The following is an 18,791-nucleotide window of genomic DNA, read 5'->3' as shown; positions in this document are numbered from 1 at the left end:
TTCGCATAGTTTCACTGTCCCAGCATGTTCTTCCTTCCAGTGCACTTGTTTCTACCAATTCTAAAGGCATGTGCGTCAGTAGGTTAATAGGCCAGTGTAAATTTCCCTTTGTGTGTAGGTGAGTAGTTGAATCTGATGGAAATGTAGAGAGAATAGATTGGGATTAGTGCCCATGGATGCTTGTTAATTAGCGCAGATGCAGTGGGCCAAATGGCCTCTTTTATTTGCCCTATATGACCTTACGACTCTATTTTCAAAATTTACTGAATTGTTTTTCCTTTTTTAGAACCATAGAACATTACAGCACAGAAACAGGCCTTTTGGCCCTTCTTGGCTATGTCGAACCATTTTTCTGCTCCAAACCCCTCTCAGCCAAGTTTTTCTTAAATGTGAAAAGTGAGCCCGTATTCACCACTTCATCTGGCAGCTCATTCCATACTCCCAACACTCTCTGCGTGAAGAAGCCGCCCCTAATGTTCCCTTTAAACTTCTCCCCCTTCACCCTTAACCCATGACCTCTGGGTTTGTTTCTCCCCTGGCCTCAGTGGAAAAAGCCTGCTTGCATTCACTCTATCTATACCCATCATAATTTTATACACCTCTATCAAATCACCCCTCATTCTCCTATGCTCCAGAGAATAAAGTCCCTTTTTCTCACCAAAGCCTGATTGAGCCAAAGCCGTCCCACTCCGACTCAGTCCACTCCAACGGTGGCTGCTGTATATGGCGGTCTTTCTTTTAAACCTCAGCGCGCTACGTCACGCGCCTGCGCAGTAGAGCCTCTTTTCCTTGATCAGTTAAAGAAAAGAAAAATGCATTATTGCACATTTGAAGCCAAAAACTTATTTTCAGATGGAATGAAATTTAGCTCAAAAAGCAAGCTAACTGCACTTTCACCACATTGCTTGTTCCTGGTGCTAGTTATCAAGAGTTGTTTTCCTTTGCAAAGGGCAGGGGGGCAGTTAGGCAGTAGAGCCACTGTGCCGCTCACAAAAACTTCATATTTTCATTGACGAATGACTGGCAAGTTATAAAAGATTATCGGAATCCAAGCCTTGTTCCAAGAGTGACCAATTGGGACTGCTGCCCAAACTCATTCACCACGCCTGCGTGGTGCACGCAGCCCATCATATTGGGTCTCGCAAACCCGAAGGCACTGAGTGAGGCACAGGAAGCCTCACGGCCTGTGGAGTTCAGATCTGCTCTTTGTCGCACACTCTAGGCCAGGGGTTTCCACCCTTTTTTATGCCATGGACCAATACCATTAAGCAAGAGGTCATGGACCTCGAGTTGGGAACCCCTGCTCTGGGTGATGTACGGTGTTTTCTCTTTTGCCTGTGTAATTTTTTAAATGGTTTAACTCTGTTTCCATTACAATTATAGGCAGTGATCTTTTCCCCATGCCCTTACTCATTCACACTCATCCCATAGCCCACACTGACGAGCAGTCTAACGTCATCAATTTTCATATTTTAGTTTGTAATTGGTCTATTATTGTCAAATATACTGAGGTACAGTGAAAAACTTCGTTGTACATGCCATCCATACAGATAATTTCCAAACATCAGTACATCAAAGTAGTGCAGAGATGAATGCAGGGAATATGTGTCGCAGTTACAGTGAGGGTCTAGTGGAAAACAAAAATGAGGTGCAGGGCCATGAGGGGGTAGATTGTGAGGTCAAGAGTCTGTCTTAACATACAAGAAGTCTGCTCAATTGTCTTCTAACTGTGGGATAGAAGCTCTCACTGAGCCTGATAATATATGCTTATAGGCTTTTGTATACACTGCCCAATTGGGGAGGGAAGGAGGGAGAGAGGGAGAGGAGGAGGGGGGAGATAGAGGGGGAGAGAGAGAGAGAGAGACCAACTAAGGTGGAAGCAGCCATTGATTATGTTGGCTGCTTTTCCAAGGCAGTGAGAGGTGTAGAGTCCATGGAGAGGAGGCTGGTTTCCATGATCTGCTGAGCGTCTTTACTGCTTGCTGTAGCTCCTTGGCAGCCGTGCTCAGAGCTGTGGTGCTTTCAGTGGTGCATCTGTAAAAGTTGGTGAGGATCAGCAGGCACAAACTGAATTTCTTTACCCACTTGAGGAAGTGGAGGTGTAGATGCACTTTTTTTTGTCTATGGTGTTTATGTGGTTGGAGAAAGGCAGGAAATTGGTGATGTTTACACCTTGAAACCTGAAGCTGTCAACCCTCTCGACCTCTGCTCCAATGGCATACACTAAAGCATGTGCTTCACCCTCCTTCCTGAAGTCAATGACCAAGCTCTTTTGTTTTGCTGATATTGAGGGAAAGCTTACAGTGAGAACCAGTCATGACTTATCAAATCTTCTTTAGATCTTCTTTTAAGGACAATGCCATCTATTCCTGTTTTACCACTGGCTCTCTGTTTTTAAAATTATGTTTTAATATTTTTTATAGAATAAGACTGAATCTTGGGCAGTGGTGGGAGGGGTGCTCAATTGAAGAAAGCTGTTTTACAACAGTATTAGGCAGGAGCTGGGAAGCTGCATGCCTGACATGTGAGAATTGTCTAAAGGGCAGCTAGTCGGAATAATGTACTCCTGTGAGGAAGAAAGACAAGGACTGTAAAGTTCAAGAACATTGGATGATGAGAAATGTAAATTTACTCAGAGTGAAAAAGGAAGCTTGTGTGAGGATTAGGAAGCTGAAACCAAACAGAGCCCCTGAGGAATGAAAAAAAAAGCAGGAAGAATTTAAACAGGGAATCAGGAGGGGAACATGAAATAGGATAAGAAGAATAGGAAACAGCTTAGGGAATAAGAGAATCTTTAGGAATTTAAGATCATTAGTGTGGTTAACAAATAATGTAATTTTTGATTTTGTTAGCTAATACTAAAATTTATTTAGAAAGTGGGAATATTAGGATACACATTTTAAATATCCATATTTTTAAATCAGTTTCAACATATTGTGGAGTAATACCAAAGAAAAAGCATTTCCTTGACCATCTTTTACACACATCTATTTTTTCACAATATACCACCCTCGGATTCATTTTCTTGCAGGCATTCACAGTAACCACAACAAAACAATAGAATAATGAAATGTCCTTTGTATGTGGGATTAAAGAGAATCATACGGCATCATCCGTATTTTTAAGAGCAACAGCGTAGCTAGCAAGTGGATAAGTCAACTCAAGAATGAAGGAGGGAAATTATACCTCGTGACAAAGAAGACTGGCAAGATGCTGAACAAGTTCTTTGCATGAGTATTCACCAAGTAGAAGGTCATGAAGTATAATGAGATCAGGGGTGTGTCGATGTACTAGGGCATGTTGATACCAAGAAGAAGGTGTTGAATTTTAAAAATCTGAATAAGTTGTCATGGCCTGACAGAATCTCTCCCAGGTGTTAAGAGGGATACAAAGAAGTTGATGAGCACTTGACAGCAACCTTTATTTCCTCTTTATTTCAGTGGCATAGCAAATATGCACACTTATTTAAGAAGGGCACAAACCAGAGGCCAGACACACTTGGTTTTTTTCCCTGGAGTGTCAGAAATTGAGGACTGACCTGATTGAAGTATATTAAATTATCAGGGCCATAAAAGCCAGTTTTTTTCCCAGGGTGGAAATGTCAGGTATGGATTTAAGGTGAGAGGGGAAAAGCTTAAAGGAAATTGAGAGGCAAGTTGTAATTTACACAGAATGAGTTATACCTGGAGGATATTACCCGGGGAGGTGGTGGAAGCAAATACAAAAGCTATTTAGTCAGGCATTTGAACAGGTAGGAGACGAAGGGATATAGACTATTTGTAGCCAGGTGGAATTAGTTAAATTAGCACCGTTGTTGGCATGGACCTCACAGGCTGATCCTGTTCTGTATTGCTGTATGTTTTCTCAAGAAGAAATATCATTAACCAGTTTTTGTTTGTGACTGTATAAATCAATCATATTATTCTTTGCAGATTCATTTCCTAAATTAATTAGAGGTTTGTCTTTGTCAATGGATTAAACACTTCTAGCCCAGCTTCAAAAAATTGACATCTACATTTGTTCCAAAGATTTGTTTTCATGCAGTTAGCTATTGCATATTTGCACAATAGCAATGTAAGGTGTGAAACAAGCTCTAAAAGTCTATGCTTTAGTTTATTTGCTTCAGATTTCCTCAAAATGTTGTGGTTATGTTGTCTTTAGTCTTGATACTATATACCGACCCACCCTTTCAATTACACACTTTGATCATAAATGTACTTTGAATCTTTGAAAAGTTTAAAACAACATTGAAAGGCTTTACTTGTATGTTTCAACTGCAGTGTGAACAGTAGTAATAATAATAACTTATTTATAGAACACTTTTCCTATAAACAATGTAGTACAAAGTGACTTACAATGGGATAAAGTGCAGAGGTGAATATAAAAGAAAAAACAAGGTTAAAAGCATAATCGATAAGTTTTGAGCTGGGGTTTTAAAGTATTAACTGAATCTGTATCCCTTATAGTTTTAGGTGTCATGTGAACAGTGTCATGTGAGATCTGAAAATTCAACCCAGTCTTTTTTAGGTACCTAAATCACAAATATGGTTCTGATGAAATCACCCAACTTTGGAACAAGAAATACAATGAAGTATGCAATGCCATGGATATGGTTGGGTTTCTTGAGCAGGTAAATCAGCTGTTTCCAGAAATGTTAGTACTTATTTTTAATGTCAAATGGCCATTGCAAATGTATGCCTTTTTGCAGTTAGTGTAAGTGGGCATATCCAATTGTGGTGCTCTTCTCTCTAAATAATATTTTGAAATGTTTTCATTATTAATATCCACCCTTCAAAACATGGAACTTACCTGGTATTTTAAGCACTAAACAAAGTATTAGTCTCCATTACAGAGAAGAGAAATAATGAGAGGATTTGACGTGGAGTTGTAAGGGAGAAGTTAGAAGACACTGAAAGGTGGACCAGACATAACATGGCTCAGTGGCAGAGAACAAAGTCTTTTATAGAGAAACTATTTAAGCTACAGTTTGGGGATAAGTAGATCTGGGTTTTTTTTTAGAGCTTAAGAGTATTAGTGTGGTTAACAAATAATGCAGTTTTTGATTTTGTTGGTTAATGCTAAAGTTTATTTAGAAAATAGATATATTAGAATGCACACTTTAAATATCCATATTTTTAATCAGTTTCAACATTATTTGGGATAATACCAAAGAGAAAGTATTTCCTCTGCCACCTTTTACACATATTTATTTTAGAAAAAGCTGAAATCTAATTTGAAAGAAGAACTCTTACTTTACTTTGACGGCTTCAGGTTCAGACTGTACTGATTTTATTACCTAATTGATTACTTTAAATGCATTGAAATGCTCCATGCTAAAATGTTGGATTCTTGTTTATTCCTCGCTTAACACACCTGAAAATTAATTGCTTTTGCGTGCACACATGCATTTTAAATTTGTTAAGCATTAAGCATGTTTCTTCTCATTCCTACATTGTATTGGAGGATGTATTTGTGATAGGATGGGGTCAGGGTCAGGCTTGGGCTCAAGATGGGGAGTTGAGAATGCCACCTGGTATGATGTACCATATCAGCTTTTTGTATTTCCAGGATTTTCTTAAGCAATCAGTTGTTCTTGGCATTGAATTTATTTATTATTCATTGAGAACATAAGAAATAGAATCTGGAGCAGGCCATTTGGACCATCGTGCCTACACTACCATTCACTACGGTTATAGCTGAATTTGTATCTTAGTCCCACTTTCCTGCATTAATCTAATATATAGTGCCTATAAAAAGTATTAACTCCCTTGGAAGTTTTCATGAAATGAGAACAGATCTCTACAAATTGATCTAAATTAAAGTATTCACACCAAATCATCACTGGTGCAGCCAATTGGTTTTGTAAGTCACATAATTTTGTTAAATGGAGATCTGAGTGCAGTCAAGGCATTTTAATTGATTGTAGTAAAAATACACCTTTATCTGGAAGGTCCAACGACTAGTGAGTCAGTACCCTGGCAAAAGCTACACTGTGGACAAAAGAACTCCATGAAAAGGTTATTAAAAAGCACAAGTCAAGAGATGGATACAAGAAAATTTCCAAGTCACTGAATATCCCTTGGAGTAGTGGTCACCAACCTTTTTAAGCCCAAGATCCCCTATCTCAGCTTTAGTGAAAGGCAAGATCAACTCCAAATTCATTAGTTACACGCATGCGCACCGTGGCAAAAAAGACCGGAAATAAAATCCTGCAACCCGGAAGTTCAAATCACATATAAACACCAGGGGTCACCACCCTTTTTCTTTTGCACCGCAGACCGGTTTAATATTGACAATATTCTTGCGGACCGGCCGACGGGCGGGGTGGGAGGTTAAACGCGATGGGAGTACAGCGATACTCAACGCAGGTTCCTTATGTGCAGTCTATTCTGCAATTTAGTTGACGTGGCTCTCAGCTGCTGTCCCGTGTGCTCACGTTTTTTCCGCTGGAAAAAATACTCAACGGGTTTGTCTTTCCGTGTGGGGTGCTTGGACTCCAGGTACCGAAGCAGTTTTGAGGGCTTCATTGCCTCATTACACTGCCTCCAGGCCCAAGCTCCAGCCTCCCGCCTGCTGCCTTGGCCAGGTGTGTCTGTTCCCGTACCGTGGCCGCGGCGGTCGCAGTCCGGAGAGAGAGTGACCGACCCAGCAAGGAGTGCATTAGGACACGTGCCCGCCCCCCTTGTAGGATCTATCGGCCGACAAAGGTTTCAGTAGATCGCAGCGAGCTAGCTGGTCTGCTGCTTATGAAACCCTGAGCCCGAATGAGGTCTGTGAATATTTTAGCACTGGGTTCCCCGCGAACATTCAGAATACTAAACAGGCTCGGAGGCAGCGCCCGTCTGTCCGCACTTCAGGCCAGTAGCATCGGCACTTCCCGCCGGGCGGTTACCTGACGCCAACTAGTGATCCCTGGCGCGCTGGTGTAATGACCTTGCGTGTATTCAAGTTCAACAGTGAGCATGACAAGGAATGAGGAAAAGTGCAGCTGACTCATATTGTTTCCTACGGCCCGCTGGTCGGGGACCACTGAAGTACACTGTGTAGTGCGGAGAAGCTACACGCATGCGCACTGGGCAGAAAGGACGGAACTAAAACCCCACAACCCAGAAACAATCTCTCAACAGTATTTGTGTATTTATTTTTCTTTTTTTTTCGGGATCGACTGGTAAAGTCTCCAAGATCGACCAGTCGATCGCGATCGATGGGTTGGTGACCAATACCTTGGAGGATAGTTAAGTCAATCATCAAGAAATGGAAAGAATATGGCACAACTGTAAATCTGCCTAGAGCAGGCTGTCTTCAAAAACTGAGAGATGGTGCAAGAAGGTGACTAGTGATGGAGGCCGCCAAGAGACCTATGACAACTCTAGAGGAGTTACAAGCTTCAGTGGCTAGGATAGGAGAGACTGTGCATACAACTGTTGCCTGGGTGCAGCTTTATGGGAGAGTGGCAAAGAGAAAACCATTGTTGGGGGGGAAAAATCTCACATGAAATCTTGGCTAGAGTTTGCCAGAAGGCATGTGGGAGGCTTTGAGTCAGCTGGAAAAAGTTTCTATGGTCTGAAGAAACCAAAATTGAGCTTTTTGGCCATCAGACTAAACACTAACTTTGGCATAAGCCAAACAGCACATTATCAAAAACACACCATCCATACCATGACGCATGGTGGTGGCTGCATCATGCTGTGGGGATGCTTTACTGCAGCAGGTTCTGGCAGGCTTGTGAAGGTAGAGGGTAAAATGAATGCAGCAAAATACAGGGAAATCCTAATGCAGTCTGCAAGAGAACTGTGACTTGGAAATGATTTATTTTCCAGTAAAACAATGACCCCAAGCATGAAGCCAAACCTACGTAGGAATGGCTTAAAAACAACAAAGTTAATGTCCTGGAGTGCCAAGTCAGAGTCCAGACCTCAAGCCAATTGGGAATTTGTGGCAGAACTTGAAAAGAGCTGTTCACTCACGATCCCCATGCAATTTGACAGAGCTTGAATAGTTTTGTAAAGAAGAATGGGGGAAAATTACAGTGTCCAGATTTGCAAAGCTGATAGAGACCTATCTACACAGGCTGTAAGTGCTGCCAAAGGTGCATCTACTAAATACTGACTTGATGGGGGTGAGAAATTATGCAATCAATTATTTTGTGTTTCAAAGTTATACTAGATTTAGACCAACTAGTAGAAATTTGTTCTAACTCTGTTGAGTCTTTTCTGTTGATCAGTGTTAAAAAACCCAAATTCAATCCACTGTATTTCAATGTTGTAAAACAATACAGGAAAACTTTCAAGGGGGTGAATCCTTTTTATAGGCACTGTAAGAACATAAAACATTAGGAGTTTGAGTAGGCCATATCATTCATGTCCAAAGTTCAAAGAACATGTATGTCACCATATACCACCTTTGGATTCATTTTCTTGTGGGCATTCACAGTAGCCACAACAAAACACAATAGAATCAAATAAATCTGTTTGTATGGGACCTAAGGCTCCTATACCTCGTTCTTAATGACACAAGTGAGAAGAGAGCTTGGCCTTGGATGGTGGGGGTCCTTGAAGATGGACACTACTTTCCTGTGTGTTCCAAGGTGGGCATAGGTCTGATATGCCTTAAGCTTCATCTCCTCTTCTGTGCTTGTTCCCCATGGACCTCAAGGCCTTGATCTTTCTAAATTGTATCTTTATCTTTAAGTACCCTCATTATCGATCTCCTCATTCCAATTTTATCAAAAAAATACTATTGATTTCTATCTTGAATTTTGACCACGACTGAGTTTCCACATGCCTGTAGGTTAGGATTCCAAAGGATCACTATGCTATGGCTGAAATAATTGCTTCTCATCTTCTCTGTCCTGAGCACTGATGCTATACATAGAGACTGTGACGCCTGGCCTAGATACTCTCAGCCAAAGAAGTATCTAGACCTGACTGGAGTATCTCCCAGCTCCCCCAAACACCAAAGCTTCAAATTTTACACCAATTAAAAGATATCAGACTTTCTATTTTTACTAAAAAAAAGTCCATGACTATATATTTTCCAGGTGCTGAAAGCATAATGATCTATACCAAAGCTTATTGGTTAATTGGACCATTTTAACGCTGTATTGTATTTTGGCAGCAGAATGTTGAATTGAAACTAGCAAGAATCCATCATTAAAATACTATCCAATTCATATTCTGCCTTTATTTACAGGAGCGGGTAGACATGATGACAATATTAGCAGGAATCCTGTCATTAGGCAATATCCTTTTCAAACCTCAAGACACTGGAATCCTTAAAGTGACAGATCAGTCTAAGGGATGGCTGAAAGCTGCAGCAGTATGTATACCTTCAATATGTACCTCAAATTAACAAACTTGAAAGAACATAAAGTGCTCGCTAGTAAAAAGCTGGTTTTTTTGACATGACAAAAGAATCATTGAAACATACAAGTGTGTTTTGTTTCTAGAACTACTCGAATATAATCATAGCTCCTGTTTCTCAGAAATTGGTCAGTCTATTTACTGAAATCAAACGCCTTCATCCTGTAATATCTTTATAAGTGCACTGAAACTCGGCAAATGTGTATCCAAAAATGTACTGGGTTGCTTTGCAAAGCAGAATATTTCAGCTACACAGGTGTTGAAATGTTAAGTAGACTTGCCTTGTGTCTGTCTGATCTAATTAGGATTGCTTTATGAACACTTATATGGATGCAGAGAGAATGTGATGAGGAATTTAAATGGCCATCAGGAAATCCTTCCTCTTGCAGACAGAGCGAAGGTGCTCGACTCTGGGTCTCAATGACGTAGAGGAAGCCGCACTAGGAGCACTGAATACAGTAGATGACCTCAACAGACCTGCAGTTCAAGTGTTGCCTCACCTGGAAGGAATGTTTGCAGTGCTGAATGGTGGTGAGGGAGGAGGTGAAGGAATGTTTGCAGTGCTGAATGGTGGTGAGGGAGGAGGTGAATGGGCAACAATTCACCTCCTCCATCGCCAACAATGTAGTGCTTGTGCCGTTTGCAAGGATAGGTGCCTGGAGTGAGATCGGTGGAGAGGGATGAATGGAGAAGGGACTCACAGAGAGAGCAATCCCTGCAGATGCCCTCGTCTCCAACTCTGGTTCCAGTGGCCCCGGGTGCCCCCACACTGCACATCCCGACATCTCCAACTCTGGTTCCAATGGCCCCGGGTGCCCCCAGACTGCACATCCCGACATCTCCAACTCTGGTTCCAGTAGCCCCCAGTGCCCCCAGACTGCACATCTGACATCTCCAACTCTGGTTCCAGTGGCCCCGGGTGCCCCCAGACTGCACATCCTGACATCTCCAACTCTGGTTCCAATGGCCCCGGGTGCCCCCAGACTGCACATCCCGACATCTCCAACTCTGGTTCCAGTGGCCCCCAGTGCCCCCAGACTGCACATCTGACATCTCCAACTCTGGTTCAAGTGGCCCCGGATGCCCACAGACTGCACATCTGTACATCTCCAACTCTGGTTCAAGTGGCCCCGGGTGCCCCCAGACTGCACATCTGACATCTCCAACTCGGTTCCAGTGGCCCCGGGTACCCCCAGACTGCACATCTGACATCTCCAACTCTGGTTCCAGTGGCCCCCAGTGCCCCCAGACTGCACATCTGACATCTCCAACTCTGGTTCCAGTGGCCCCGGGTCCCCCCAGACTGCACATCCCGACATCTCCAACTCTTGGTTCCAGTGGCCCCGGGTCCCCCCAGACTGCACATCTGTACATCTCCAACTCTGGTTCCAATGGCCCCAGGTGCCCCCAGACTGCACATCTGTACATCTCCAACTCTGGTTCCAGTGGCCCCCAGTGCCCCCAGACTGCACATCCCGACATCTCCAACTCTGGTTCCAATGGCCCCAGGTGCCCCCAGACTGCACATCTGTACATCTCCAACTCTGGTTCCAGTGGCCCCCAGTGCCCCCAGACTGCACATCTGTACATCTCCAACTCTGGTTCCAGTGGACCCGGGTGCCCCCAGACTGCACATCCCGACATCTCCAACTCTTGGTTCCAGTGGCCCCGGGTGCCCCCACACTGCACATCCCGACATCTCCAACTCTGGTTCCAGTGGCCCTGGGTGCCCCCAGACTGCACGTCTGTACATCTCCAACTCTGGTTCCAGTGGCCCTGGGTGCCCCCAGACTGCACATCCTGACATCTCCAACTCTGGTTCCAGTGGCCCCGGGTCCCCCCAGACTGCACATCCCGACATATCCAACTCTGGTTCCAGTGGCCCCGGGTGCCCCCAGACTGCACATCCCAACATCTCCAACTCTGGTTCCAGTGGCCCCAGGTGCCCCCAGACTGCACATCCTGACATCTCCAACTCTGGTTCCAGTGGCCCCGGGTGCCCCCATACTACACATCCCGACATCTCCAACTCTGGTTCCAGTGGCCCCGGGTGCCCCCAGACTGCACATCTGTACATCTCCAACTCTGGTTCTAATGGCCCCAGGTGCCCCCAGACTGCACATCTGGCATCTCCAACTCGGTTCCAGTGGCCCCGGGTACCCCCAGACTGCACATCTGGACATCTCCAACTCGGTTCCAGTGGCCCCGGGTACCCCCAGACTGCACATCCCGACATCTCCAACTCTGGTTCCAGTGGCCCCAGGTGCCCCCAGACTGCACATCTGACATCTCCCACTCTGATTCCAGTGCCCCCAGACTGCACATCCTGACATCTCCAACTCTGGTTCCAGTGGCCCCAGGTGCCCCCAGACTGCACATCTGACATCTCCAACTCTGGTTCCAATGGCCCCGGGTGCCCCCAGACTGCACATCCCAACATCTCCAACTCTGGTTCCAGTGGACCCAGGTGCCCCCAGACTGCACATCCCGACATCTCCAACTCTGGTTCCAGTGGCCCCGGGTGCCCCCAGACTGCACATCTGGACATCTCCAACTCTGGTTCCAGTGGCCCCGGATGCCCCCACACTACACATCCCGACATCTCTAACTCGGTTCCAGTGGCCCCGGGTGCCCCCAGACTGCACATCTGGACATCTCCAACTCTGGTTCCAGTGGTCCCGGGTGCCCCCAGACCTCAGCTCGTGAGTCTTTGGGCTGTAAGTCTCAGATTGTTATATCTTGGTTCATTGATGGTTGCTGCCATCTCCACAACTTCGTCATTGTGACTGAACCTCCGTTGTTCCCATCTTGAAACTGTGCAGGGACAGGGGAAACAGGAGGAACAGCAAAAGAAGAAGAAGTAGAGTTTTGACTGGCACTTCCGGAAGTTAATGTTAGTTTGTCCGAGAGTGTCTCAAATGTCATGTACTCCCTCCCACTTTGCTCTTTTCTTAGAGTCACGTTATCTTTTCTACCATCCAGATACAAGTCTAGGCCCTGCTTTACTCCGAGATGAAGACCAAAACCAACTGCACAACAGCAGGTGTGGAAGTCTTAAAAATAATAACACTCAGCAAGTCAGGCAACATAAGTGGGGAGAGAAAGAGTTAGAGTTCAGTGATGTTCCTGCTGGATTCTGCATGCTGTGGTAAACCCTAATGCCGTGTGATTGTCAATAACTGGATGTCACATTTCCAGGCTGCACGTGCTGATGACAGATAATGCTTGTTCATCCAGGCGATTACCCAGGATACTTTGTGGTGATGTTTCGAGACTCAAGAGATTCTACAGATGCTGGAAATCTGGAGCAACACACATGAAATGCTATATCTAAGGAGGGTAATGAACAGTCAATTCTGGTGAAGTTTTTCGGCCCAAAACATTGTCTGTTCATTTCCCTTCATAAGTGGTGCTGAGTTCCTCTAGCATTTTGTGTGTGTTGCTTTTGGTGATATTCCACCGTTGGTTTCACGGGACAGGGCATGACCTCAGAATCTCCCCGTTCCCAGTAAGTAATCGGATGACGAGAATCACCATAGGTTTCTGTATCAGCTATCTGGCAGTTAAGCTTTTTTTTAAATAGGAAAGTTAGTTTCACCCTCTACAGAATGTATTAATTTCTTTCCCCATCCCCACACCACTACCTGCCCTTCCTGGTCACAACCACGATATCAAACCTTAGAACTCTCTTGCTTCCATGGCTCTCCGGAGATCACAACCCTGCAGCTCCCAGTGACAGGATCTCCCTCAGGACTTGGTGAGACTTGACCACCTGATCCAAAAAAACAGAGCAGAGCAGGGGAACCAGGTTCACTGGCAGGCAGTTCAGTGACCACCAAGAGTCCCCTATTGTTAACCTCACCATCTTCTGATGGGTAAGTTGCATACCCTGGTGACTTCAAGTTGAACAATATATTTGTTGTCTGATTAGACATAGCAGGCAGTTTTTATTTGCGACCATTATTAGGCGCGTGGCCAAGGGTTAAGGCGTTGGTCTAGTGATCAGAAGGTTGCTAGTTGGAGCCTTAGCTAAGGCGGCATGTTGTGTCCTTGAGCAAGGCACTTAACATTGCTCTGCGATGACACCGGTGCCAAGCTGTATCGGCCCTTTGGACAACATTGGTGGCCTGGAGAGGGGAGACTGGCAGCATGGGCAACTGCCAGTCTCTCATACAACCCTGCCCAGTCCTGCGCCCTGGAAACTTTCCAAGGCACAAATCCATGGTCTCTTGAGACTAATAGATGCCTATATATTTGGTTCTAGCAAAAAAAAAGCTTTAATATTCAGTATTTCACCAAAAAGTATCACATTTGGGAGTGCATTTCTATAGAATTGGCACAATTGCCTTCTCTTCTGTTCATCTGTCCATCGCCTCCCTCTGCTTACCCTCCTCTACCCCTTTCCTCCACTGACCTCTCCTATCACCTCCCAGATTCTCTCTTCATTCCCCTCCACCACCCACCCTGGTCTGGCCTATCACCAGCAGGCTTCTACTGGTCCCGTCCTCCATAATCATCTTCTAGCTTCTGGCCCCTTCTTTGCCAGCCTGGACGACGGGTTTCAGGCTGAAATGTTGACTGTTCATTCCCCAACATGGATGCTCCTGACGTGCCGAGTTCCTCCCGCATTTTGGTTTCTGGAATCGACAGAATCTCTTGTACAAAAGGCCATGTTTGCTTTCCAGTTTCTTTATCTCCTTCCTTGTCATCACCGTTTTGATAGGCATTGTCTGGGAAAGTGCATGGCATTGAAGAAAAGAGCAACATGCTACTGATGAATCAGTGCACTTCATTTGTATTTGCACCTTGCAAAGACAACAAACATTGGGCACTCATAATAGAAGTTCAGTGACCTTAAAAAGATATTACACCAAAGTCAAACAAATTAACATCAGCATATGAACACAAGGTAAATACAGAGGGTTCATGAGATTGAATAACTGTGTTGTTTTCCCTTGAGCAGTCAGGATGGGGAAATTTGCAAAAGGCTCATAAGATATTGTGAAGTATAGATAGAGTAGACCGCCGGTATCTTTTGCCCAGGGATTTGAAATGCCTAAATCTAAAGGAGTGTTGCACCCAACAGGGAGATATTTCAGGTAACCCTCTCAACGTTATAACTCCTATAGAAATGTCTATATAATGTTAGTAATTGAAAAAATAATTTTAAAGCGGAGCTGGAAGAAATATAATTCTTTTAAATTAAATGTGAAGGTGACTGCTGAGACTCTGTTGCTGACTTGGAAGTGCTTTATTTGCTTTGGTGCCCTGGATTATACTAATTAATGTTAATTTCAATAGGGTCAATTTGGTGTCGAGCAAGACGAACTTTTAAAATGTTTGATCTGTACAATGGCAGTCACTCGAGGAGAGTCAATTCAACGATACCACACCAAACAGCAAGCAGAAGGTAAAGGCAATTTATTCGATCTAATAGTAATTGACAGCCTTATACTTGGCATCTTGGGGTCCATGTAGCCTGGAATGGGCAAATACAAAATATAGTAGATATTATTTAAAAAATACTGGAAATACTCAGCAGATCGGCAGCATCTGTCGAGTATGATTGAAACCAAATTTCTAAATAAATTTATTGCCTAGCAGCTGCTGTCTGCTCAATTCATTAATCAGTGTGAAATGTGAGCCCTTTAAGATCACCTCTGATGGGTCTCATTATCTGTTTTTGACTTGGATTAATGAATTTGCACTTGTAACGTTTCATGGATGTGCACAAAATAAAATTCATATTAAATCAAAGATGGATAGAATAAGTAGTATTTGACCAGAAACACAGTCAGAAGCATATTTACTCTCATGGAGTAATACAGCACAGAAACTGGCCCTTTGGCCCATCTAGCCCATACCGAAAACCCATTAAACTCTCTACTCCCATTGACCTTCATCAGGAACACAGCCCTTCATATCCCTACTATTCATGTACCTATCAAATCCTCTCTTAAACATCGAGATCAAGCTTGCATGGACCACTTGCACTGGCAACTCATTCCACACTCTCACAACCCTCAGACTGAAGAGGTTTCCTTCATGTTCCCCTTAAGCTTCTCACCTTTTACCCTTAAGCAAAAATCTCTGGTTGTAGTCCCACCCAACCTCAGCAGAAAAAACCTGCTTGCATTTACCCTATCTATATCCCTTATAATTTTGTTTGCCTCTATAAATCTCCTCTCAATCTTCTGCATTCTAAAGAATACAGTTCTAAACTATTTAATCTTTCCTATTACTCAGATCCTCCAAACCTCATAACGTTCTTGTAAAGTTTCTCTGTCCTCTTTCAACCTTGTTTACGTCTCTCCAGGAGGTAGGTGACCTAAACTGCACACAAAAACAAAGGAGCTGCTTGTGGACTACAGGAGGAATGGAGGCAGACTAACGCCTATTGACATCAATGGGTCTGGGGTTGAAAGGGTGAATAGCTTTAACTTCCTCAGCATAAACATCACCATAATCTCACATGCTCCTTTAGAGAGTTCTTAGGATTTGGGGGCCCAAACCAAACTCCTTCAACCATCTGAGGTGAAAGAGGCACAACAGCGCCTCTTTCATCTCAGACGGCTGAAGAAATTTGGTATGGGACCCCAAATCTTAAGAACTCTCTATGGGAGCATGATTGAGAGCATCCTGACTGGCTGCATCACTGTCTGGTATGGGAACTGTACTTCCCACTATTCAGGACATTTACAAAGACAGGTGTGTAAAAAGGGCCCGAAGGATCATTGGGGACCCGAGTCACCCCAACATCAAACTGTTCCAACTGCTAACGTCCGGGAAACGGTACAGCAGCATAAAAGCCAGGACCAACGGGCTCTGGGACAGCTTCTTCCACAAGGCCATCAAACCACTTAATTCATGCTGACACAACTGTATTTCTATGTTATATTGACTATTCTGTTGTGCATACTATTTATTATAAAGTACTATAAATTGTCCATTGCACATTTAAACAGAGACATATGTAAAGATTTTTACTCCTCGTGTATTTGAAGGATGTAAGAAATAAGGTCAATTCAGTACAATTCACAATACTCCAAATTAGGCCTCAGCAATGTCTTACAGATCTTCAACATAACATCACAGCTCTGTACTCAGTAAATTGATTTATGAAGGCCAATGTGCCAAAAGCTTTCTTTGTGACCTTACCTCACTTACAACAAAAACCATACCTGTATTCCTAGGTATCTTTGTTCCATTGCACTATTCAGTGCCCTACCGTTAGCTGTGTCAGACCCACCCTGGCTGGTCCTACCAAAGTGCAAAACCTTCCAATTATCTGCATTAAAACCATTTGCCATTTCTCAGACCATTTTTCTAGCTGACGCAGATCCTTCTGCAAGCCTTCCTCACTGTCCACTGCACCCCCAATCTTGGTGTTACCTGCAAATATTCTGATCCAATTAACCACGTTATCATCCAGATTGTTGATATAGATGACAAACAAATCAGACCCAGCACCTAACCCTGCAGTGCACCACTAGTTACAAGCCTCCATTCAGAGAGGTAACCTACAACGAATACTCTCTGGCTTCTCCCACAAAGCCAACATCTAATCTAATTTACTACCTCATCCTGAATGCCGAGCGACTGAACCTTCTCAACCAGACTCTCATGCGGGACCTTGACAAATGCCTTATTAAAGTCTGTGTAGACAGCATCCACTACCTTGCCTTCACCCACTTTCCTGACAACTTCCCGAAAAACTCTGTAAGATGGATTAGACATGGCCTATCACATGTGAAGCCATGCTGACTATCTTCAATCAGTCCTCACCTATCCAAGTACTCATATTCCTGATGATACCTTCCAATAACTTTCCCACAGCTGATGTCAGACTCACTTGCCTATAATTTCCTGGTTTCTGGTTAGTGCCTTTTTTAAAAAGCAGACCAACATTGGCTATCCTCCAATCCTCTGGTACCTTAGCTGTCGTTAAGCATGTTTTAAATATCTCTGCTAGGGCCCCTGCAGTTTCTGCACTTGCCTCCTGTAGGGTCCAAGGGAACACTTTGTCATTCCGTGGTGATTTTTCTACCCCGATTTGCCTCAAGGTAGCAAACACCTCCTCTTCTGTAATCTGTACTGGGTCCATGAAGTTGATGCTGCCTTGCCACACTTCTATAGACTCTGTGTCCGACTCCTGAGTAAATACAGATACAAAGAGTGCACTTAACATCCTTCCCTATCTGTTTTGGCTCCACACATGGATTTGAAGGAAAGTTTTAATGGCAGGAGAGGGAGCTGGACAGTTGGCTGATTTCAACAGACATGAGAGGCATTTGGCTAATGATGCAAGTGCCAATGCTGATATTAAGGAAAAGGGTCTACATACAGTGAGACAAAGTCCATGGGATGTCCTAAGTGAGCATCTCTGGTAGATCATCTTCTGGCTGTTAAATCAGTGACTGCACATCTTCTGTTGCTGTAAAACCAAACCACCATTGTTACCTCCTTAATATCTACAGGTTAGTTGCGCAAGCCATTCTTTTACCATTTCAAAGTGACCAGTTTCTTAATTACTTGCTTTCCTGGAATGGGGAAAATGAAAGATGACTTGATGAAGGGCAACGTACGAGGTTTATAGACATGATAGGTGTTAAGAATCTTTTTCCCAGACAGGAAATTGTAGTTCAAAGGTAAGAGATGCGAGATTTACAGGCAATCTGAGGACGATTTTTTTTCCACACAGTGTGGGTGGAAACTGGAATGCACAGTCTTACGGTTGAAGCAGATATTCCCACAACATTGGAAAAATTATCTAGATAAATACTTAAATTGTCAAGTCATAGAAGGCTACGGAGCAGATGCAAGTAAATGGGATTGCTATATACAGTCAGCAGATGTAGGGGACCGAAGGACCTTATTCCATGCTGTACAACTCTTTCGTCTTGTGACGCAATTTGATAAAGCTTTACTGGCAATTAGGCAGATGCACACCACACCACTCCCTGGCCTATTTCCAATATTTTTTATCAGTAGCAACATATGAGAAAAAAATTTAAAACAGTCTTTTTTTTAGTTCTCCAATGTAAAAAAATGGTTACAGGAGTTTCCTGGGACTAATTATTAATTACAGGTTCCCTGGAGAATTGGCAATCTTATTTGGATTTTATGGTTGGAGAAGATGGAAGGTGCTTTAAAAGGAAGCAAGAAAATGATAGTTCTCCCAAAGCATAGCCATATTCTTAAAATTGTTGCAAGATGCTTGCATTGTAGATTTAGTCATTTGCATTTTGATAGGATTATAAAATATTAGCATTGTAAATTAGTGTTCTTTGGATATAACATAATTATTTTTCCTCATTATCAACATGTTTAGTTCATTGTGAAGTGAAGGATTTATTCAACAAAATAAACTGAGTTGAACTTACAGAACAATACCAAAGACAAGGAGAAAGTCATAATCCATGAACTTGT

At 43.5% G+C, this 18,791-nt stretch overlaps 1 protein-coding gene across 1 annotated transcript in view; it reads left to right on the top strand.

Annotated features, from left to right (window-relative positions):
* Nucleotides 1-18,791, top strand: part of LOC132404925 (myosin-IIIb) — a 189,137-nt gene that overhangs the window by 94,026 nt on the left and 76,320 nt on the right. Inside the window, exons 7-9 of the mRNA XM_059989534.1 lie at nt 4,528-4,630; nt 9,193-9,318; nt 14,664-14,772. Of these exons, the coding sequence (XP_059845517.1) occupies nt 4,528-4,630; nt 9,193-9,318; nt 14,664-14,772 (338 nt within the window). The remainder of the gene's footprint in view (nt 1-4,527; nt 4,631-9,192; nt 9,319-14,663; nt 14,773-18,791) is intronic.

This window comes from Hypanus sabinus, chromosome 14 (assembly GCF_030144855.1).
Source record: "Hypanus sabinus isolate sHypSab1 chromosome 14, sHypSab1.hap1, whole genome shotgun sequence".
NCBI lineage: Eukaryota > Metazoa > Chordata > Chondrichthyes > Myliobatiformes > Dasyatidae > Hypanus > Hypanus sabinus.
This window is presented reverse-complemented; position numbering and strand designations above follow the sequence as displayed.